General features: G+C 46.5%; 1 protein-coding gene across 1 annotated transcript; it reads right to left on the bottom strand.

Annotated features, from left to right (window-relative positions):
* Nucleotides 1-1561: 1561 nt before the first annotated feature.
* Nucleotides 1562-5539, bottom strand: ZNF503 (zinc finger protein 503). Its single transcript, XM_075026907.1, has 2 exons — nucleotides 4670-5539; nucleotides 1562-3577 (listed from the first exon to the last, which is right to left on the bottom strand). The coding sequence occupies exons 1-2, from the start codon at nucleotides 4979-4981 to the stop codon at nucleotides 2057-2059; spliced, it is 1833 nt and encodes a 610-aa protein (XP_074883008.1). The 5' UTR covers nucleotides 4982-5539; the 3' UTR covers nucleotides 1562-2056.
* Nucleotides 5540-23967: the final 18428 nt, after the last annotated feature.

The following is a 23967-nucleotide window of genomic DNA, read 5'->3' as shown; positions in this document are numbered from 1 at the left end:
CAGCGCGGCCCATCAACCGGCGCCCCCGCGTGCATCCCGGGCACGGCCCCGGCTCCGGGCCGGGCCCGGACCGGCCCCGGCAGACGCGCCGCGCCGGGTGCCGGGACGGCCGGGCGGGCGCTGGAGTTTTCATTAGCTTGCTGCTTTTCTCTCCTTTGCACATTAACGCTAACTTCCACTAATTATCTGGAGTAAATGCATTAGACTAATTAGGATCTGGGCACCACGGGAAACTTTGAACAGTAATTATATTGTGGGGGATACAGAACGAGGGAGAAAACCCAGTGATTTGTCAAGCACAGTCGCCGCTTGCAACTTTTCCCCCTGCCGGGGCGTCGCGCTGGGGCCGGGGCGAGGGCAGCCCGCAGCGGGGGGAGAGGGGCTGTGCGAGGGACAGCAGGTACTCGGCTCCGCCTGAGCCGCTCCCTGCAAGCGCCTGGCGGACCGCGGGAGCAAAGCCATTCGCTGGCATCGCCTGTACGGACTTGGGTATCGCTTTTCCGACTATCTCGGCGGCAACGGGTTGTTCCGCAGTTTCGGTAGCTGCTCTGGCTTTTCCGTCGCAGCCCCCGCTCCTACCTGAGTGCAGGACGACGAGCCGGAGCCGGGCGGTGGCCCTGGGCGCTGGGAAGCCCGGGCTGGGGAGGCAGAGGCGCGGCGCAGGCAGGGGTAGCCCCTCTCGGCATCACGTCGAGTTTGGCACTGCACTTCAGTGAAGAGCAAACTTGGATCAAATAATGGATGGACTTCTTTTTTTCCCCCCTTTCCCTTCCCTTTTAAAAGAAAATGCGTCCTCAGAGCAGTCCGATTTTTTTTTTTTTTTTAACGTGATGATCGTTTGTGCTGCGGTACAAACTGAAGAAAGAAATTAAAAATAACTGGATGAGATCAAACAGCGCTTCCCCTAATTGCTTCTTAACTTCTCATTTAGAAAAACAGACGAATAGTTATGCATTACACTGTAAAAAAAATAAAATCTTTCAGATAATCTCTTACTCTTTTACAAATAAGTAAGTTCTGCCTTCCCGTTTCTTTCTAAAGAAAGGACGAGGTCTTTTAATTGAAACCCAGATTTAAAAAAAACAGGTTTTCATAGTAAAAACATTTTTTTAAAAAAAGTTAATCTTCCTTAGGAAAGTGAGAGATTTAACCGATTCTCAGTTTTCCTATTTCATGCCTACGAATTCTACTGAAGGGGAAAAAAAATACTCCCGTCTGCTTTTTTTTTTTGAGAGAGCGAGCGAGCCCTGGGGTTACAATAAAAAAACTTTGGGTTTTTTTTTTTATTTTTAATTAAAATTGAATAAACGCTTAAGGAGAAATTAGCAGTTGCCTCCATCCAAGACCTACTCGGGTTTTGTAACAGAATCAAAGCATATTAAAAAAAAAAAAAAAGTAAAACCTTTTAATACATCAAATATACGGAATTTTAATCTTTAAAGCGATACATTGTCTATTTTAGTACATGACGTAAACCTTACTTAACCCTTTTTACAGGGTGGACTTAAAAATTAAAAATAGTTAAGTGTTCCTTTTAAAGAACAAAATAAGGCAAATGAGGTTTTTGGAATAGAATTGTTTTTGTTTTTCTTCCAGAATACATACAAAAAAATACCAATTCTCTTTCAAGGGTATACACCTTAAAAATAATTGCAATTTGAAATTATAACTGACAAATTGCGAGTTGTTTTTTAGTAACAAACATGCATGTAAATTTTTTTGTTTCAATGAGACATTAAATAAGAACGTACAATACAATCATAGCAATTTTAAAGTAACATTAAAGAGAAGACCTCTATCTTTTTATTTATATTCTACAATGGGTGTTCCACTTTTACCTATTGAGCTCAGTTAAGTAATGCACTTTATGATTCGTTGTCCCGCTTGAAGCTAACATAAATAAATACAGTGCTCATGGATCCAGTCCTCAAATGAACACTATTTTATAAAAAGTCTGATTTTTTTTTTTTTCTTTCCAACTTTTATAAAGTTTTGCAGGGCTTCCTTCCCTCACCGCTAGCCTCTGTGTTGTGTGTCAAAGCCCCGCTGCCTGCGCTCATTGGTACCCCAGGGCCGAGGCTGTGGTGAGTCTCTGCCCGTAGAGTGCATAAGGGGAGTAGTAGGGTCCGGTGGCGGCGGGCACGGGCACAGGGGCCCCGGGGGTGGGCAGGGGGCTCTTGGAGTAGGGGTGGTAGCGGCTGCCGAGTCCCAGTGCATGGTGTGGGCTGCGCAGGGCCAGCGTGCCCGGGCTGCCTGGTGCGCCCGTCGTGGGGATGTGCATGTGGCACGCCATGGCCGCGGCTGCTGCACTAGCCAGCGATGAGGAGCTGGGGTAGCTGGAGAGGAGTTTATCGGTGCCCGGGAAGGCAGTATGGGTCCGCAAGTGGCTAAGCAGCTCCTCCGAGGTGGCGAAGCGCTTGTCGCAGGGTCCGTTGGCCGACACCCAGTTGCAGATGTGTGGCTGGGGGTCGTTGGGGAGCATGAAGCCGTAGGGGTACAACGGGTGGCCAGCCAGCGAGGGCGGTGTAGCGCCAGTCAGCGAGGAGTGGACGCTGTGCAAAGGGTGGGTGGGGTAGACGAGGGGGTATCCGGACTTGAGGGCCTGGTCATGGGCGCAGGAGGCACCGGCGGCACCAGCCAGGTGGCTGGCGCAGTGGTAGCTCAGGCAGTACGGGTCTCGGCACAGGCTCGCCGTCATCACCGACGGCGGCGACGCTCCCGCCAGCGGGCTCGACCCCGCCGGCTTGCTGCAGCCCAGGCTGCTGGCAGCGGCCAGCTGGGCCCCCACCAGGCTGGAGGATTTGGTGGGGTCCAGCGTCACTCCATGCGGCAGGAACTGGGGTGGGTAGCCGGCGTAGGCTCCAGCCAGCGTGCCCGGGTAGCTCATGCCCGCCGGGGGCAGGGGGAAGACGGTCTGGCCCGGCTTGTAAGGGGAGACGGGGGCCACGAGGCCGGAGCCCAGGACGGAGGTGGAGGAGGTGGCGGTGGTGCTGCTGCAGGAGGAGGCGGAGTCCGAGGCGATGGGCTTGGAGCCCGGCGTGCTCTCCTGGTGCTGGTTGACCTCCACGTTAATCCCGGCACAGCTCACGCTAATCCGGCTGTGGCTGATGCTGGTGGTGCCCGGGCCTCCCTCCGAGCCGGAGCTGCCGCTCTTTCCGCAGCCCTCCGAGTCCTTCTTGTCCTCCCCGCCTTTGCCCTCGGCCGGCAGCAGCCCCGGCGAGCAGGCGGAGGCGCTGGAGTTAGGGCTGCCTGTCCTTGGGGTGAACGGCTGGCAGGTGGCGCTCGGCACCCGGAATCCCGACTTCTCCCCGGCCGCGACCCCCGCGGCGGGGGCGCCCGCGCAGCTCGCCGCCCCCGGCTCCTTCTTCTCCGCGCCCGGCTTGGAGTACGGCTTGAAGCTCGACTTGTCCTCCACGCCGATGTCGCTGAGCTTCAAGGGGCCCGACTTGGAGTCCTTGTCTCCTCCGGAGCCATTGGAGGTGACCGAGGAGAGTTTGGAGGAAGGGGACGGGTCCGGCTTCCCTATCTGCGAACAAGTTTGTGCCAAAAGGGCCAGGGGACTCTTCTTCGCGTCCAGCTGCGGAAATCAGAAGGACACACAAAGACAGAGGTTTAATCGGAGTCTAAGAAAAACCCCGGGGCATAGCTCGGACGCTTGTCCCGTACGTTTCTGCAGCGTAATGCAACTAATGAACAATTTTGTGCGCATTCATCACCCTGACAGCCCCCTCCCCTGCATGCACCATTTTCCACAAAGCCTTTATAAAGGGCTGGGGATTTTCATACCCCTGCGAGCCCACCGCGGCCGCCTTCAGCGCCCGCTGTTTCCCCGGCAGCGGCCCGGGCAGCGCGGAGCTCGGCGCCTCGGCGTTTGTCTCCCCGCCGCTCCGGCCGTGCAGGCGCACAAACCCGCCCGTGAACTATAGCGACTGCAGCATTTCTGCGCCCTGACTGCTGACGCTATTTATAAACAGAGCCCGAGTTAGCCGGCGAGACGGGCGCCGGGGGAGAGGGGTGTCCTGGCTCCGCAGAGACCCTAATGAAATCATTCATTCCCACGGACGCACCCTGCCCATCACCCGCGCCGTTTCGAGTTTCGGTCCCGCAAACAGCGAGCTACCCAGAGGGGGACCGACAACGTCGACAGAGGAGAGACGGGGCGAATAGGGCCCCCGAAGTACAAACGCGTGTCGGTACTTGAAAAGGAACGGTCGGGGAGCTGAAAGTTATCCTGCCGCACGCACGCTTGAGCCTGACCCTCTCCGCTCCCACCCCCCACCCCCCCCCCACCCCACCCCCATCTAAACGCTCCCTGCAAAAGCGAGGTTGTTTGGCACTCGGAGCGCTGCTTAGCTGCGTGGCCGGATCGTGACCCCAGAGCGGGTCGTTGCCTTCCACTCACCCCTCCTCTCAAAAAATAAAAAAAAGCTAAAAAGAGTAAAAATTAAAAGTTAATTTACACAGGAATTAGAAAACGTCCCAGTAAACATGGAAACAATAACCAGGAGCGGTTCCTCGCACTAACTCTGATCAAAAGCAGCCCGTTTCCTGGTGTAACCGCATTTCAGAGCGCAGGAAAGTGCCGAGGGAGGCTGACGGAGCCGCCATGCAGAGCGAGCGCCCGGGCAGGGAGGGGAGAAAGGGCCGGGGCCGGCTCCGAGGTCCTTACCTCGATGGGGCTGACGGGCGTGGAGGGTAAAGGCTGCAGGTATTCGGGGTGTAAAATGTGTCCAGTCCGCGCAGTGAGCATTTTCAAGACTTTGATGGGAAGGCGGTTGGCTTGGCGTAGCGGGTCCGAGGGGGGGACGGCGTGGAAGCAGGGCTTGGCGGCGGCGGCGCTGCTGCCGTTATTCCCAGCGTGCCCGTTCGGCCCGGCGAGGTCGGCGGCGCTGCGGCTGCGGCGGGGGCTGCCTCCGGGCTCGCTGAGGCTGCTGCTGCGCTTACTACTTCTTATAGCAGAAAGCGAGGGCGATGTGATCATGACCCAAAACCTCGCATGAAAACTGGGGCAAGTGGCGCCGCTCGCACTCGGAAACGCTCGCTCGCTTTCTGCGGGCGAGGAGGGAAAAAAGCCACACGCCCCCCGAGCAGGAAAACAAACATAAAATGTCCCGTGGCTCTCTCTGGCGGGGAGGGCGTGGGTGGGGAGGGGGAGGGAAAGGGGGAGCCGGCCGGAGAAAAAGAAGAGGAAAAAAAGCCGAGTAATCCTTGGGCTGTGCTGGGGGCGGGGGTGGAGGCTGCGAGCGTGTGCCGCTGTCCCCCTCGGCCGCTCTCGGCTCCCCCGGTTGGCGCGGCGCGGAGCGCTCGCCTCCGCCGCTCAGCTGTGATGCGAGCCGCTGCCCATCCAGCCCGGGATCTGGCAAAGAAACTCACTTCAAAAGCAGCTGAATTAGTCTGAGATTAAAGCCTTTGCCGCCTTCCAATCAAATGGGACCCCGAGGTGATTGGAGGGTCAAGGGGATGTGACGTTCCCTTTTCTGGGGCTTTTTTTCTCTGTTTTTAATGGTCTCTCGCTCTTTTCCCCCCCCTTCCTTTTCTCGTCCGCCTTCCCTCTCCCCTCCCCTCCTTCCTTGTTTTCGCTCCTAGGACGGGCTGGGCGTTAATTCTGTGTTTCACATCACGCGCTGCCAACGTTTTTCTTCCTCTGCAGCCGGCATGGATAGCCCGACAGCAGCGAGGGCGGCCGTGGGGCTAAGGGCGCCGCGCCTGCCAGAGAGGGGCCAGCCGCGGGGCTCCGCCGTTCCCCCCTCCCCTCACCCACCCCCTCCCGCCGGGAGCGCAGCCCCGCTGCACACACAGCCCCCTGAGCACGGCCTGCCGCCGTCCGTCCGCCACGCACGGCGCTTACAGGCCCAGCCCGCGCCCCGCCCGCCCCGGGGCAAGCCCGCCGGGACAGCTCCGTGTGCTCGGCCGCTGCCGCCCCGCGTCCTCTCCAGGCCCCGGAGAAGGGCGCGGGGCGCTTTTCCCGCCCCTCCCGCCCCACAACGCGGGGGTAGGCTCGGACGAGAACCTGCAGAGCGCCGGCCTGCACGTCGCCGCCCGCGGCGGGCGGGAGCCGGGGCGCTGCGGCGCGGCTTGCGGCGGCGCGGGGAGGGCGGCGGGATTGGGGGAGGCTGGTCGTCACACGCGGGGCTGTCACGCACCGCCCGCCGCCGCCTTTCGGGTCTCTCCGCCCCGCCGTCAATTGTCAGTGCTCCCCAACCGCAATCAATCAGTTATTTGTCAGCCCCTGTCAATCCGCCCTTGATTTATGTCAGCTTTTGTTGCTGATTACAAGCCTGGTGTGACTTGAAGGGGGAAAGAAAGAGAGAGGGAGGAAGGCAAACAGAGGGAGAGACGGGCTCCTTGGGAGAAAAAGCCATTCAATTTATGGAATAAATGCTTCGAGTAAACTCGATTTGTGCGCCAGCACCCGGCAGCCCTCCCCGGCCCTGTGCGGGCGCAGGGCAGCGCGGCGCGGGGCCGTGGAAGGCTGTCGGGCTTTTCTTCCCCTTCCTTCCGCGTCCCCTTCGAAAAAGAGCCCTTCATCCCTGCACCCGCCGGGCTGGCCCGGTCGCCGGCACCGGGGGCCTGGGGAGGTGGCCCCTCGCCTTAGCGAGAATATCGGTTCACCGTTTGTGTTTGGTTTCAGCTGGGCTGTGCTGAGAACCTCGTGGGTATGCACACGGTATCCACCCGGGCGGTATATACATCCTGCTTTGTGTCTGCGCGCTCCCGAAGCGTACCGAGTCCTCTGCCCTGAACCCCGGTTTTACCGTGTCGGCGGATGCCCCGAGCGGAGTCCGCAGCGCTTCTGCTTCTCCCTGGATAGCCTTTTTCTTTTCTCTTTGTACTGCGCATCCCACTATCCCCCCACCTCCTTATCCCATAACATTTTTTCACAGGCAAAATGTGTTAATCAATCTTTTACTTTTGTTTCCGGATCTGACATGGTGGCCCACACAGTCTACAACATTAACAAAAAGGTCACTTAGAGATAAAACACGTTTGACAAGTGAAGAACAAGGCAAGTGCTTTAGGGGTCGCGTCCAATTCCTGACCTGGACTCCGACCAGAACAGGCGCTGATCCTGGAAGGGGTGGGCGAGAGGAAGGACTTTCACTTTCTCGCGTTTGTATCTGCTGAACCAAGTCCTTTTTCCTCCCTTGAAACACCGATCTCCTCCAGTCCCTAAACAGATGCGTCAGATAGCCTTTAATGATCTGCTCTTCTTACGAGGTAGACATAAGGCAGGTTTTCCTAGATATCTCTCCCCGCGCCGTAAAGCTGTAGCCTTTAAATCCTGCAGCCAAGTAAGTGTATCTGCTGTCTTTTATTAAAACCACTTTACTCTTTTAATATAGTGTATGGAGTAGGGTAAATATGCGGAACTCCTCTACCTTCTGTAAAGATACAATTAATTTTAACAAACTTTTTAATTTCTGTATTTTCTCTGAAAGTAGGGCTTATTGCCACAACTTCTCAGTGGAAAGTCATAAACGTACTTTCATTTTGCAGTCACTGCGGTCATCTTACAAGACCGTGAAAATTAAAGAGGGTGGGGGGTGTAGAGAAAGAAATCTTGCATAAAAACCGATATTGCAATAGGACTGGCAAGACCTACAACTTGCCCTCAAGGAACTCCCCCCCCTTCCTTTATATAGAGTGGAAGTGACTTGAATCTGCCCCAGGTTTTCCCCCAGTTCTTTCTTTTGTTGTCAAGTCCAATTGATAAATGGAGTGCAGTAAAACTCTGGAAGGAAAAAAAAAAAAAAGCTGAAACCTTCATTTGTGTTCATTTGCATTAAAGTGCTTGGAACAGCTGTTTTCCTTACAGGACCGGGGAGACTCCTATCTGTTTTCTCGTTGTATTTATCCTGCCTCCCAGGGTGAAAGACTAAAGATTAATTGTCTTAAGGTAGAGTCAGCTGTGGGAAGGCTCTCCCCTCCCCATTTTCCCTTCCCTCTCTCTTTTCTTGTGGAGGTGAGGATGATTTCGGGAAGGAGTTGTTTTACTTGTAAGCCAGGGAAGCAAAGGCGATACCCGTACATGTGTAAAACAGGCAGCGCACCGACGGGAAAAGCGCGGGGAAGGAGAGGGGGAACAGCACGAACCCCGATCTTTCTGGCTGAAGTAGAAGCATCAGAGGGTAATTTAATTAGTAACTTCAGAGGACAGCTTTTTCTTTTCTTTTTTTTTTTTTTCGCTCAGCCTTTGAAATTAGATTTAAATCACACTCAGTACTGTAAACTTTTTATGTAGAAGCTTGTAAAAAAATCAGCCCCAAGACATCCCCTCCCCTTTTCCCCCTCCAAAGAATTTCTGAGCTATGAGAGTTTATTCACTGTGCTTAACACAGGCAGAAAACGATTCCCAGCGAGGGTCTCCGAGTCAGGATGCACACGCGTAGGATCGGGCGGGCAGCGGGGCTGCAGCTTGAAAGCGGTGCGTAGTTTTTGTTTTGGCTGCTGCGGGCTCCTTTCCTCTCTTGAGCTGAAGAAGAGGGATTCCGTCCTGCTCGTTACCTTCGCGAGGGATCCTTGTTTAATGAGTCCGTGGAGACGGTTTGCTGTTTGGCATTTACTTGTGTAGTCTTGTTGAAGTTTTGGTGGCTGTTGCTTTTATTCTCCTTCAAAAAAAACCAAAACCAACCAACCAACCCCACCACCAAAAACCAAAAAAACCAACCCAAACCACCCCAAAAACACAAACCCAACAAAAAACAAACCTAAGGGTTGGAACCCGTCTTCCTCCTCTTACAAAGGAAAATGGTAACTTAAAAAAAGGGAGAGCAAAGGAGGAATTAATTAACAAGTGCCAGTCCACACTTTCCTTTACCTACCAGCTATTGGCAAGCATGTCAAGTCGATTTTATTTGCACACAATGGAAATGATTTATTTTCTCTTAAAAAGGAGTGGGCTGGCAGATATTTGAGGAGGAGAGGAGAGCGAGAGAGGAAAAAAACTTTGAAAATGCCTTGAACTATTCACTGTCGAGATGGCTAATCAGTATTGAGGCTCGAGGGCACTCGGGCAGCTTTTCAATGCGGTTTTCCTTTCATCTCAAGCTGGATGGAGGCGCTCAATTAAAAGCCTATCAGTTTGTAAGTAAATCAACGCCTATCAAAGTTGTCACATCAAACAAAACGATTATTATTGCAGCCCGCCTCCCCTATTAATCTCCCTCTAAAATAATCCGCTTGACAGGTCAGGCTGGCGAGCTGCAAACCCTGGTCAGGATCAGCCAAAAAACCCGGACTGACTATTTTTCCCTCGGGAGAGGGAACTGCAGAAACCTCGGCACCAGCATGCCTGCTCTGCGAGCTTGCTCTCTTGCCATTGAAGTGTCAGCTTCTGTAGATTATGTTGGAAAAGGGCGTTTAGTCTTTTAAACTGAACAGCAACAACCCTACAGGCCCTTTAGATTTTTTTTTTTCTTTCCACCCCCTCTATTTTCTACCGTTTAGAACAAGGTTAAATGTTTAATTAACAGAAATGTAGTTGCTGTGTTGCGTCTGGGCTATATTTCCATGCATAACACAATTCAGCTACCTGTCTGTCCGTCCGTCCTGTGCGTCAAATTTATTTGCTTTGGTAGTGCTTGCGTTTCACTATCTACCCCAAGGTTTTTATAAGATATGCATTGCAATAGATTTTTATAAATGGTGCACCTCTTCCGTCCCCGCCCCCCCTGGAATGATAGTGCTTCGGATAAGAAATGTGAAGGCTTATCAGAAATACCGCACCACGAATTCGTACATTTGGGGAGAGGCACTTTTTTTTTTTTTTTTTTTTTTTTTTTTTTTTCTAAAATACGAGACTGCATGTGCTCAGATAACAGCTGACGCATCTGCCCAGGTACCCGGCAGAGGTGTGGGGTATTTCTTCCAGAATGTTATTAAAGCAAATAGTTTGAATGCTTGCCAACAAGAAGTAAGATTTCCAAACCTCTTCCCTGTTCGCTTAGTACTCGGAAATATTTACCCTTACGATTGTCATTACTTTCCTAATATATATAAGCAATGTATATTTTACTCTGCATGAGATGTAGGTAATCGTTTTATAAGCGGTGATAATTTTAGAGCCATCTTCAAAATAATAGTCACGTTTAAGTGAACGTGAATTTTAGTCGTCAGTGGTATTTTTACTAAACGAGCAGAAAATCACTTGTTTTTTGCTTACTGCTTTCCGAAATATATCTTCTAAAATGTTTTCGAATGAGTTTGTCTAATTGTCTTCCTTTTGTTATGCTAAGGAAGAGATTAGTGCACCTAATAAAATTAGTGCACCCTTTCTCTTTTAAGCCCTTTGATAGATTCCCCTGTTGACGTTGTTTCATGTATGAGTGTGAAAATTTTTACTCCCGTGTTGAAACCCTTTTACCAACAGCTATTTTCCAAATCTGTCCTCTTTTATGTTTAAGGTGTTTCTTATGCAAACAGCTTTTATTTTAAATAAGCCTTAAGGTAACTTTCACGAGGGCGAGGGAGAGAGCAAGTCAAACGAGTGTGATGACACGGTAAAGGCTGAGTATGTTTCTTGTTAAGTACATGGAGATTTTTAGTGCCATTTCATGTTATTAAATGTGCTACGATTAAAATGATCGAGCCCAAAGCAAGTGAACACATCTCCTAATTCGTACATATGTACTCGAGCTGGTACTTGCTGCCTAGATTTTAAGAGTGAAAAAAGAGTCTTTTAGCTTCTGTAACACCTTGGTCTGATCGTTGAACCTCAGCAATCATAAAGGCATCTCTGTGTTTATCTTCTGTGAAAGCCTGGAGGCTACGGGAGAGAATTATACCAACTAAGCACATATTTGGTTACAGTAATCCTTCAGAAATTAACTATGGCACACAAATGGAGGAGATCTTTAGCTTCATCTCTTGGATCCCAAATGTAGAGTGTTTACTGACAACTTTGTTGTGGAAACTGTGCAGATCAACCAGACGCGTCTTCAACACCGTGAGGAATAGCGTCTTTTGAGATATGTGGAAAAGTTTTAAGCATATGGCTGGAAAAGGCATTGGAACCCCAATAATTAACCTTATCTAAACACCCAAATGACAAATGAACAATAATCCTTGACGCAGTTACAAGACAGCTACGTTTGGGCAGGGGGTAGGGTCAGGGAGAAGCATGCCATATATCTTAGCTATCTTCTTGAAATAGTCTAGGTCCATGATCCGAAAAGGTTAAAATAATCTTAATAACTATTAGCTTGTTTTCGGTCATCCCTAATGATGCATTTAGGTCTCCTCTAATCCCCACTGCTTTAATCTTTAGCTTTTTACACCCTAAAATTAATTCCACCTAAAGTACATTTTTCATTTTGTACTGTACTAGTGACGTGCAAATAATTTACATCAGTGTTCATCAGGACTGTCCTGAAGTGATGGATCATTTTGTTGAGTTGCAGTAAAAGTGCAGAATGATCTATAATGATGTAATATATACATTAAAAGGGTGTCTGGATGATCAGAGTTTTGCTAAAAATGTAAAAGGGCTTTTTGATTGATAACAGGGTTGCTGTTTTTCTGCAAAGGCTGTCACAGGCTGACACAATGCTTGAGTTATTAGGGCAGAGAAGGGCAACCATAAATTTCCAACGTCAGGCAAAAACTCTCTTTATTGTCTATATGATGGATGGGCCTCCGTACTAGACACCAAATACGTCGTATCACCCTTAAATGGGAACACATTTTTCGTGGCCATAATTCATGTTTTTTAAATAGAAAGTTTGAAATGCCTGCCTATATTTCACAATCCTGACATATTTATGAATCACTCCCTGCATGCAAATATAATTATTTAAAGCACTGAGGTGACATATGGGTTAGAAATGTACCAAATGCTGTTAGCAGAGTGATTTTTTTTAATTCCTCAAATTGAACACCATAGAAAACTCTGCCTGTCTGTTCAGATCAATAAAGTCGAAGGTGAAGTTTTACTGATTTTGTCAGTGCCACATACAGATATTCGGTTTTGATTAGGTGAAGCTGACAAAAAGGGAGTCCTTTCGCAATTACCATCAGGTTAATGAAAGAAACACTCATCTTTCTCCCGGCACCCCCACGCAGGCATAGGCACTTTCCCCCCTCTCTTTGCGGGCGATGAAGTAGCCGGAGGTAAATTTGACAGGCATTATTTTTTTTAGAATTTATTTTCCGTCCAGCAAAGGACGTCTCGGAGGGCGCGCCGGTCTCCGAGCGGGAGAGGGGGCTGACGGAGGGGGGGGTCGGGTCGGCCGCCCCGGGGCCGGGCCGGGCTGCCCGGGGCCCGCCGGGGCCGCGCCTTCCCGGCGCGGTGCCGCCGCGGCTCCCTGCCCCTCTCGCCCTCGCCCCTTCGCGGCGGCCGGAGACGAGCCCGCCTCTCGCGGCGTTTGCCCCGAGCCGCTCCCGGGAAGCCGCCGCGGGCAGAGAAACCCACCGCCTCTCCCCGCCGGGACCGCGCCCCCCCCGCCGGCCGCCCGCTGCCCCGCGCCCACCGGGAGCGCGGCGCAGGCGGCGGCGGTCGCCGTCCCGGCGGCGGAGCTGCCCTCCCTGCCGGGCACGGCGCGACTTTACCTGCCGACTTAGGCGGCGGGCTCGGTTCAGTCACACCGACCAGCGGCAGCGCGGATTAGGCGGCCGCTCCGCTGTTGGTTTGTTTTAGTCAGTTACGGGGAAAACCACCCCACCCTCTCGGCGGGGAGGCCCGAGCAGCAGCGCCTGCCGGTGCCGGTGCCGCCGGGCAGCCCCGCGGCCGCCGACACTTCCGCCGGGGCGGGCGGAGCCGCCCGTCTCCGCTCCGCCCGCCAGCTGCGCCCGCCCCCCGCCGCCGGGCCGGGCCGGGCCGAGGACGGGGGTGCGCGGTGGCTGAGAGGGAGGGAGGAGAGGTACCCGAGCCCTAGTAAGTACCGCGGGAAAGTCCTGGGGCGGGTCGGCCCGCGGTAGGGCCGGCACCTGGCGTCTGGGACTCGCCGGCGCGGTCCCGTGCCTCTTCGCGGCGTGCCGTGAGCCCCGGGCGCCGCAGCCTCACCGCAGCCTGCTCCGTGCTTTGACTGAGCTCCTCCTGTCCTGGGCGCGTGTGCCCGCAGACCGGGAGCCGCTAACTCAGCCTGAGGGTCTGGCCTGTAACGTACACCTTTGTTTTTATTTAATTGAAACTTACGTTATTTTCAACAGAGCTCAAGCGATGTGAGCATCAAACCCACTTAGGATCCTGAATATTTTTTTCCCGTGGACTTGTGTGTAAATGTGTAAAATGTTTGCAGTGGTCCAAACTTACTATAGCAGGCTGACTCTTTGCCCATAAAATGTTAAATCAACCATGACCAGACTCATTTTCCCATGTCAGCCAAGAGGACTCTGTAAATCAACACATTAGGGCTTTGCTGGGTAGGAGCTGCGTGTGCTTCATGCAAAATGGCCCTGACAGCCGCTCTCTTGGTGCCGTGGTTGTCAGCCTGTGGCTGACTGCAGAATTGTCATGTGGCAGCAGGAAACCTTGCAGGTAGAGTGCAAAATCATTGGCGATGCATTATGCAGGAGACCGAGGACTGGCACAGCAGAAGGAAAGGGTACAGGTTGTTTTACGAGGACTGGCACAGTAGAAGGAGAGGGTACAGGTTGTTTTACCTTTTGATGTGATTGTGTTTTTAAGACTCACAGGTGTTTTGCAATGCTTATCCCACGAGCTTGAATCGCTTAGATTAGCCTGTGCCTCCTGTGGAGGCCTGGTTACTTGTATGTGGGCAGAGAAGTTCTGCAGGCACTTCCTACCATCTCAAGATGGAACCCACTTGGAAGCCATTACAGAAACCTCTTCTCAAGGTTATGAAGGGGTGTGTGATAGCTATACCTGGATGCAGATGAGCACAGTGGATAAATACAGCTAAGAAAGAATAGCCTTGGCCATAGGTGACCACGCAGAAAAAAACAAGACAGACTCCCTTCTTTGTTTGAGACACAAGAAAAAAACCCAAACCAACAAAACCACACCCTCCCCCCCCAACTCTAAACAATATGCTGTATTTTGTAAACAGCCTCAGCCAGCCACCCCTTACCTAAACCACTATCTTTGGGTAAAGGTTCAGTTACCAGAAAGCTTATTTCTGTGTGCTGGTAGGTTGAAAGGGACAGGAGACGTAATACAGCATGTAACAAAATAATATAACCCTTTACTACCACACAACCAATCCCAATAGTTATATGCATTGAATCAGATTAGATTCAGATATCAAGGCAGAGCTTTGTGCTATATTTCATGAAAGGGGTCTCAGCGTAGAGAAATCATTATCCAGTGCTCCTTGCTGGATTGCCTCCCACTCGGAGGAGTGACCCAGCTATGACCCAGACTCTGAACACTTGTGTGTAAATTTAATTTTCAGTATTACATCATTTCAACCGGAATCTCACCTCTTTGCTCACTGTTGTGCTATGTGGCTTACCTGGAGGTAAAGAAAGAAAAGGAGAGGAAGAAAATGTGCCAAATACTAGGAAATATAAATTTAGCTTAAAAGTATGCACATAGCCACTTCTGCCCTGTGGTCTAGTGAGACAAAATGAGTGAGCCACCAGTAAGGTGAGAGGAAAAAAAATATCACATGGTAAGTTTAAAGTCCTACAAGATGTCAAAAGGAATAGGGTTACTTATGAAGTGGTGATACAAACTCTGCTTACAAATTTTCCTGTGTTTTATAAGAAATTAAAAAAAGTCAGAAGTCATTAGTCAAACAAGTGTCTGTAGCAGCATTTCTCCTTGGTCACTACTTTCAATACCTGAAGAAGGGCTGAACAATGACAACTTGTTCTTCAAAATTCAATGTACTTTCTCATGTGGTTTTTTGATATTTGCTTTTTTCTCCAGCAAATTTTTGGAATATAAGCTGTATGGAAATCAACAACAAAAAAAAAAGTAAATTTTGCATTGCGAAAGTTTCCCTGTGAGAATTATCTCTCAATGAAGATACATTTTTAGGGGAACTAAAACTAGTCCTCTTGCAAAGGCTGCCTGTTCCCTGAAATGTTAAAGGATGTGAAGCAGGCTAAGAACAAGAAACAACTAAACACACACCCTACTTAATCTAATTGTAATTTTTATTTTTCATTAACTGAGCAGAGAGTTACTCTTCACGTCATTTCTTTCCCATAAAAAAAACATATTTCTTTCTTCTTTTTCTATTTCATTCACAGAAAGTTCATGTCCTCAACAGATGACAAAGTAGGCAGAAGCATACAAGTGTGAAGAGGTTTTTTCCTGACCAGCTTCATTCAGGTACTCCCAACTCTGATAAATGTACTACCTTTAGTGTCAGGAGTGGAGATTAAAGGCAACAGGAGCTTGGCCAAGGTCACAAGTCCTTACAGTAAATAAGCAGTCTGTTCAAGTAAACTTATTAAATTGTGGCCACAGAAGAACAGAGACTAGACAGAGTTAGCAACTCTTATGTTGCATTTCCAGGTTTACCATTAGCAGTGTGCAACTTTATGGTGTGGGTCTGTATCTGTAAAATGGGGTCCTGGTATTTAGTTATCAATTACAAAGAGTTTTAATGACGATAAGGTAGTAAATGCTTTAATGCATTACCATGGCATAGAAATAAAGGAACTTAATCTCCCATTCCCTATAGAAAAGCTCCAACATTATGCAGTGTGTCTTGCTGTATAATAGCATAGTCAAATCAAGAGGATCATCTCATTCCTGTTTAGGGTGCCATGCTCTCTTGTCAGAATTAAATATGCTGGTGCTGCTGCAAGTTCTATGTTTTGCATTACTTAGTAACCGGAAACAAACATGCTTCAAGGTTTCTTATTCCTCCACTGATTTTCAAATTCATGAAATGATGTAATACAACATGTGCGTGTAATGATGACATATATTTGGTCCTTTGAATCAGTAGTTGCCAGAAGTTTCTATAATACTTGAAGCTGGTGTTCTTGTTGTTTTCTTCAGATTTATGCAATATGGTGTTTTTACCTGTGACCTTGAAATCATGAATAATGTCCATGCTAGTATGACAAAGGTACATATGGTATTATTATATAGCTTTGGTAGTCTTGTTTGAATGTTATTAATATACAAGGTTAAAATCAGTTAGCAAAACACCATTTTGGAAATGTAATTTATTAACACTGTACAAGAGTATTCTTCGATTGAATAGCTCTAAGGCAGAGATAATATAATAGCATTGTGGCTACTTCAGTTAGAGCTTGCATCTTCTCTCCATGGACTGAAAGGCAAAATTTTCTCATTTACTTCTATATGAACAGAATTGGACTGTAGTAAGTAGCTGTTTAGTTAAGTAGTCACCCATTGTCTCATTCCCACACTTTTATCATGATCTCAATGTGAAAAAACAAATTTAACTAGGATGCCTTCATATGTATTATGGGTATTTAATATCAAAGTATGTTAATAAGAAAGGGGAACGGTTGGACCCAAATTATAACATCTAAGAAAAACAGTAAACATTAGCTTAAAACCCAATTTTAAAAGATGCTTCACTTTCCCTGGACTGCTGGTATCCATTTGAATCTGTTATTGTTAATAATATTAATAAACCAAAGGAGAAAAAATAAGAACCTGATGCCATTTTTCATTATTCATCATGAAAACTGCGTAGAGTGGATAGGATTTTTAAAAGGGTATATTTCTAATTACAGCACTCATATAAACGACTGTGGATCTGTAATGGGCTCTTCAGAGTGGAGGCAAAAGCTATTCTTGGCCAGAACTGCCTGCTTCTTTCAATATGCCTCTTAGAATCAGTTGTGTAACAAAGTGAGAAAAAGTTTCCATGGGGTTCAGTTGTGGATGTGGAGATAAGTTGACCTTGATTTTTTGGGCTGACATTTGAAATTTCTGTGACTTGGATGGTGGGAAAATCCCTGTTATGTGCAGTAGCAAAGGACAAGATTAGTTCAGTCGGGTTCTGGGTGAGCAACCTGATGTAACCGAGTTGAAAGGAAATATGGTTCTTCCCTGTGGCAGGATTGTAGTTCTATTTATATATTTATTCTGGAGTAATGAAAGCAATAACATTTTTACAGTGAACAGTAAATAATCATGGGATGCCAAAATACCCAACTCAGGGTAGGGTATATTTATGTTTGTAGTTTATACACACATAGAGAAAAGTATTACCTCTTGGAGAAGTGTTGGGCTAAAGATGGTTTGGTATCTTTTACACAATCTTGGCTGCATGTCTCTGGATAGATCAAGTGTTTATCAGTAGTGCCCTTACATCTTCCCGGAAGGCCTAGGTATGCTTTCTTGTGGAATATTATGAAGTGTCCCAGGAAAAAAAAACCCAATATACAGCACCCACAGATTTCTCCAGTTACCTGTCCTCAGCATGGGCACTAGAATATCAATGGATCTGTTGCACTGGGGACATCCTAAGACCTTGTAAGGCAAGGTAAATTTCATTCTTATAAGATTAAGAACTGAAACAGACTCCTGAAGTACAGAAAAATTAATTTAACAGTTATAAAGACGTCAAACTGATGACACCAGAGAATGAAGTGCAGAATGTCCTCCTCTGCCTTGCCAGAATAATTAGAGAACAGTTCATTCATATCCTCTCTGTTGATTCTGCAAAAATACCAGTTGCGTGACTGGACTTCTGCGATCGAGATGCCCACTAATTCATCTCACAGATTATCTAACAGCTAGAGTGTGGTAACATCTTTGATACAGACTTTGATACAGTAGCCAGTGGCTACTGGCTCCATGTTTCATTTTCTAAACCTAAAGTTATTTGAATTTTTTACCTCTGCTCATATACTATGTGGCTGATTTTGATTCTTTGCCCTTTACTGCTAAAGATTTTTAGTTCACCTTTAAGTGACAAGTTCAGATATAAACTGCTCGACTTTTATCAGTTTAGGTCAAATAATGAGCAGAGCTTTTTGGATTAAAAATGCTTAGTCTTCCACCCTTCCATTCCATATAAAATAAAATTGCCTGAAGATATCCACCGTAATCTAATCTATGATATTCTGATATGTACTGTATACTATCAACTTTAATGTTTTTAAATCTTAAGTGAATATCTGCTATCACTGTTTAATACAAATAGTTCTGAGTGATTATAAAAATATTTAATGCATAATGCATGTCACTCAGGTATTATTGTCAGTAATGGATGAGGAACAACATTTGGATAATTTATAACAGTAGACAAAAACATTTTTCAGTAGTTACTGTTTTCAGGGTGTTGGTTTCTGATAATAACATTTTGGTCATAATGCCCTTTTAGCATAACTTAAATGACTTTACTTATGCAAACTGGTGAACTAACTTGAGTGCTTTTATTCTACCTGAAACACTGAAAGTGTCTTGCATCATAGAAACGTGTATAAAAACAGTTTAGGTCTTCTGCTTGCTTCAAGTCAAACAGTAAAACGGATCACAATTTTTCTTGGTTACAAAGGAAAGGAGACCTCCCCTTAACCCCGTGTGTAACTTGTGAGGTGCCAAGGTGTTGGAGAGGAACCTTAATGATAACTCTGTTTCCCCTAACAATGGGGAATCCTTATATGGCAGAGATTTATGGAGAGAACAAATACATCAAGTGAAGGAGGGAACATAGCTCAGGCACATTGTGGGCTGCAGTGGTGCTGAACCTGGTGTGACTGCTGTGGTCGAGGGGGAACTGTCATGCTGGGAGCTGGTGAAAAGCTTTTCTTCAGCTTCTACCATGACTTTGAGGTGTGCCAAGCCTATCAAAGGCTGTACCTACCCTATTGGTTTATGAAGCTCTTAAGCTTTGGTGCCCCAGTTGTGTACACTGTTCACTTTTAGGCTTCCACCTGGAAAAAATAATTTCCTTCCTGCTAAGAGAAAGTTTAGGGCCAATTTAGCAGGCAGTTCACTTCATTGGCTGCTGCATTGGGACAATATTAGACCCATGCTGGGTTTCATTTCCTCTACCCATGTGAGGTATACCAGTTATATCCAGAAGGCCTTGGAGGCTCGTATGTCCCCGTAGTGCCATCAGACATGCACCACACATTTTATGTCTCATACCAGATTATAGAAATCTGCCTGACTGCAATGCAGCCTAAAATTTTTTAGCCTTTTGACTTACTTTTAACCAATGAATAAACAAAACTATGATGTTGTAAGGGCACACAGGTAAGAAATGAGACCTGAGAAGACTGGGCCTGCTGGATGTAGCCCAGGCCTATGCTGAGGAAAAGTTTCTCAGTAGCACACAAGAAGAGTGACTTAGTGGCACCTCGACATGGCTGGTTCTGACCACAGAGACAACCAACTTGAAGGAGAAACCCTGAAAGCTACCTGCTTAAAAGATAAGGATGTCAGTAGACCACTTGGGTAGTTCTGCGTAAGTATCTATATTAGGCTGAGCTGCATTGGATTTCTGACCTGAAGACCACTGCAGAGACGCCTGGATTCCTTGACATTTTAGTTTAGGGCCTGAACTCTATGCTAGGCTGGGTAAGTGTAGGAGCTGAGCCTCCACAGTCCTCTAGGGAGAAAAGGAGAAGGTGCCATTTTCTGTCTGTCTCACATCTCCAGGGTAGCAGTGGGACAGAAATTCCAGGATGAGACAAGAGACCATCTTGGGTAAGTGCCCTGATTTTATTATACCTGTTTGAAGTTCGGGAAGGAAGGAGAACATGGGCAGCTTGTAGGGAATGTATGCTATAAAGCAGTGGACAACCAAGCAGGAGGTGCCTATTGCAGAAACTTTGTGCTCAAAGGCCAGAAATGGCTTCCAGAATTCCTTCATTCCATATCATCCACAGTCATGAGAAAAAAATGGCCTCTTTAACCAACAGTTTTGCAGACTTTGCTCATTGCTCATAGTATGGACTACTGTATATGCCTATACACCAACAGTGTGTCATCTTAGCTTACTAGCAGCCAAGAGCAGGGCATACAATCTCAGTAAGTGGTATTGTACACATGTCATTACTATGCACAGTATGCTCACAACTTGCTTTCCCTACAGCTTTGCGTATCAGACATATTGCTGGCTCACTAAGGCATAAGATTGCGTTTCTCTTCTGATGCTGCCACCCTAACTTGGAAAACATAAGCCTCAGCACATTCCTGCAGCCCCTTCAGAAACATGAATGGTCCATTCACTCAGGTGGGAAGGTCACCAATTACTTTTTCCTGGTGTGTAGTTTCTGGACATAATGCAGCCTCATTTCTAGCTTTTTGGGTACTGTAGTATTGGAATTCCTTGGTTGGAATTCACTTGCAAGAAGAGGGTGCTCATCTGTTCCAAGATAAAGCTTCTCAATATAACTGGACACGTTCTTCACCACTTCTATAGTAATCAGTGTAGGCTAGCAAGACCATAGGTTGGTGTCTCTTCTCAGTCATGCAATTAAAAGAGCCAGGTGGGAGCATTGTGTTGGGTGGATGACAGTCTGCGAGACCTTAGGAACCTCGAGCTGATACAGATTATGCAGGGATAGAAAACTGATATTACAGACTTCCTCTATGCCATACTAATTTTCTCTCTTGAAAGACCTGGGGCTGCCAGACACCACAGTGTTATGACCACCCTCTAGGTGTCCTCTAACAGGTTTCTGGAACACTGGGAGCTGTCACTAATTAATTAGCTGATATATTGGGTCAGATTGCTTTTGCAGAGCATACCTGAGAGGTCATGTTAGACACGAAGCATTGATTAAGTGACTACAGTATATGCAGAGTTTTAGAATGGCCTGTTGTCCTGGTTTCAGACCTGTGCCTGGAGCTGGTAAGGGACAGTTTGGAGATCAGCCCATCTACATTAGTAGGACTTAGTCTTGGGGTTTTCTCCCAGGGGCATTATAGTTGTACTCTAAGTATCTGGCTCAGAGCCTCAGTGACAATCATAGTGACTCTAAATTAAAAGAACATTAAGCATGCTAGGTCAGGCATGGAAATAATGAAGTGCCAGAATGGAGGTTGCTTCTACAGTCTTGGTTCTGTTGTTTAGTTCATGGACGTGATGACAGTCTTGATGATGATAGAACATGAAGACCAAACGGTATCACCTCTGTGTGATCCCTGCCTCATTTGGTGCAAAATCTGCAACAGAATGAATGCCAAGAGACCATAATTTGTCACTGACCCCTCTGAGAGGAGTGGTAATATAAAACCAAGATAGCCCAGTTTAGCAAAGTAGCCTATTTTTTCTTCATCCACTGTTGTGGTTTAACTCCAGCCAGCAAGTAAGCACCACGCAGCCACTCACTCACTTCCCCCCCACCCAGTGGCATGGGGAAGAGATCGGAAGGAAAAAGGTAAAACTCATGGGTTGAGATAAGAACAGTTTAATAGGACAGAAAGGAAGAAACTAATAATGATAATAATAACAATAATAAAATGACAATACTAATAAAAGGATTGGAATATACAAAACAAGTGATACACAATGCAATTGGTGACCACTCGCCTACCAATGCCCAGTTAGTTCCCGAGCAGCGATCCCCCCAGGCCAACTCCCCCCAGTTTATATACTGGGCATGATGTCACATGGTATGGAATACCCCTTTGGCCAGTTTGGGTCAGCTGTCCTGGCTGTGTTCCCTCCCAACTTCTTGTGCTCCTCCAGCCTTCTTGCTGGCTGGGCATGAGAAGCTGAAAAATCCTTGACTTTAGACTAAACGCTACTTAGCAACAACTGAAAACATTAGTGTGTTACCAACATTCTTCTCATGCTGAACCTAGAACATAACACTATACCAGCTACTAGAAAGAAAATTAACTGTATCCCAGCTGAAACCAGGACACTCACACAGAACATACAGAAGTCTGATACAAAATGAGAAACTCGTAGTGGTTTCTGTATCAAGTTAGAGGACTAAAAGCAATAAAGGACTATAATTTAAGGTAATAATAAGACTGTACTTCTAAACCAGTAAATTTTGAATTCTAGATATTGGTACTGAAAGCATACAGAAAAATTACGCACTTACTGTTACTAATAGGGGTTACATTTAGGGTGTGCACCTGGAAACAGTGATTTACCATTTTATAATCAGTGACAGACTATAGTACCTCAGAAACAGGATAAACAGGATGACCTTTCTCTATTCTGCATATTAAAATCAGAATAGAAAATTGAAATAATAAAATTATTTACTAGTGGCATTAGACTTGCAAGTTTGATAGAATTAATGTGATGTGATACTGTACGCTTATGTTAATTGGATACCTTCATTTTTACTGTTCAAACAAGCATAAAGTGGCCTGGGCCTGCTCTATGGGAGCCAGCTGAAAAAACCTCTCCAAGTGGTACAAAACTGAAGTTCTGTTCAGTTCAAGATGTTTAGTCTGGCTTGGGAGGTGGGGAGAGGCAACATTACTATGGACTACACTTCTATGCCACTTTTTTTTCTTTGGTCTACAGGTCCACAGCTTGTGGAACTTCTTATAGGAATCTCTTGATCATATGTATTCACCTCTCTCCAACAAGTTTGTAAAGCAATAGTTTGTTTGACAAGAAAAGGTAAAAGTTCTGTAAGAGCCCAAACTTTTGTTCATTAATCTTGCCTTTTATTTTTATATTTTCCATTCTACAAGAGGGAAAAGGCTTTTCATTTTTCATTATGCACAGAGAAGTGATTGTCATTCTTGGGTTTTATCCCCATTCCTGAGTGGTATTAGCAAGACAGCTAACCTTTCAAGCTATCCTCAGTGTAACTAACTGTAAAATTGGGATCTTAATGCCTAATTGAGATGGGTATAGTAGGGCTTAATTGATTAATATATGTAAAATGAAATGAAATTTGCAGGTGAACGACACTTTAGAAATGTTAGGTATGACTTTCTTTATATTTTAAAATAACCAGTATAAATAGCGCTAAGAACTGATCATTATGAACAATTTTTACAAACACATTTACTTATAATCTTTCCACTGAAAGACAAATTATAATACTGTACAGTGAATATGATTTGAAACAGTAAAAGTAGAAGGGAATTAACATGCCTTTGCATTCACTAGATGGAGAAGATGAATGCTAATAAAATTTCCTTGTAGATAAAACTTTGAAAATATTATTTTCAATATGTTAGTTTATGGGCCTATATGATGAAAATATATTTATTCATATAAGTAGTCATTAAGCTTAAAACAGAATCTCCAAAATCTTTCAGTGGATTTGTCAAGTCTTTTTGCTCACTTACCTGTTTAGTTGTTGATGAATGTTTTGGTCTTTGCTTTCCTGCTTAAACAGTACAGTTTTTAATTAGTACTATAAAACAGCCACCCTCAAACTTTTAAGATAACAAAAGATTTTCAGTCCTGTGGTTATCTTACAATTAGAACCTCTTTCTGTTTGTGACAGTGTGAACAGTTCTGTAGCTTCATTAACATATGCATTTTTTCATAACGAAAAATTAGCAGTAGGAAAGAACTGAATTTAATATCTTGCTATCCTTTCATATGATTTAACATATGGAATAAGCAGAAATACTCTCCATGCTGCTGCATCTTTGAGGTTATTTCACCAGAGTTTTTTTCTTCACTTCATGAAGAGTTTAATGTTTTTTCAACATAATTTTTTTAAGTCAGGCTTTTACTAAATGTAAGATCAAAGAAAGAGAAGAAAAGTATCCAAGTTGGCTATTAGGTCCAAGGTAGTCAGGATTTTCCACAAAAGGCTCCACTTGCTGTATCCAGGCTGCTGTATCTGAAGTGCACGTGAAACTGCATTTTGAGATTACATGGCTTCAGTGCCATGTCTGGGGTGTCAGAGAACCAGAAGGCTAGGTGAAGCCTTTGCTGGCTGTGTATCAGCAGTAGCATGTGAACCAGAGTGCACGTTCTGAAGAGAAGAAAATTTTAATTCCTAAAAAGCTTAGTAAATTATCAATAAATATTTTAATAGTAGGTTAATGAGTTGACATAAGGTTAAACAAGCCAACAGACACTGCTTATAGCCATTCATGACTGCTACTGCATAAACTCATCTTCAACACATGGTTCTCAGCCTGTAAAATTTTGCAGATTCTCTTACTTACTGGTTAGT

Source organism: Buteo buteo, chromosome 4, assembly GCF_964188355.1.
Source record: "Buteo buteo chromosome 4, bButBut1.hap1.1, whole genome shotgun sequence".
Taxonomy (NCBI): Eukaryota; Metazoa; Chordata; class Aves; order Accipitriformes; family Accipitridae; genus Buteo; species Buteo buteo.
Note: the sequence above shows the minus strand (reverse complement) of the source record. Positions and strands in the feature narration are given on the sequence as shown.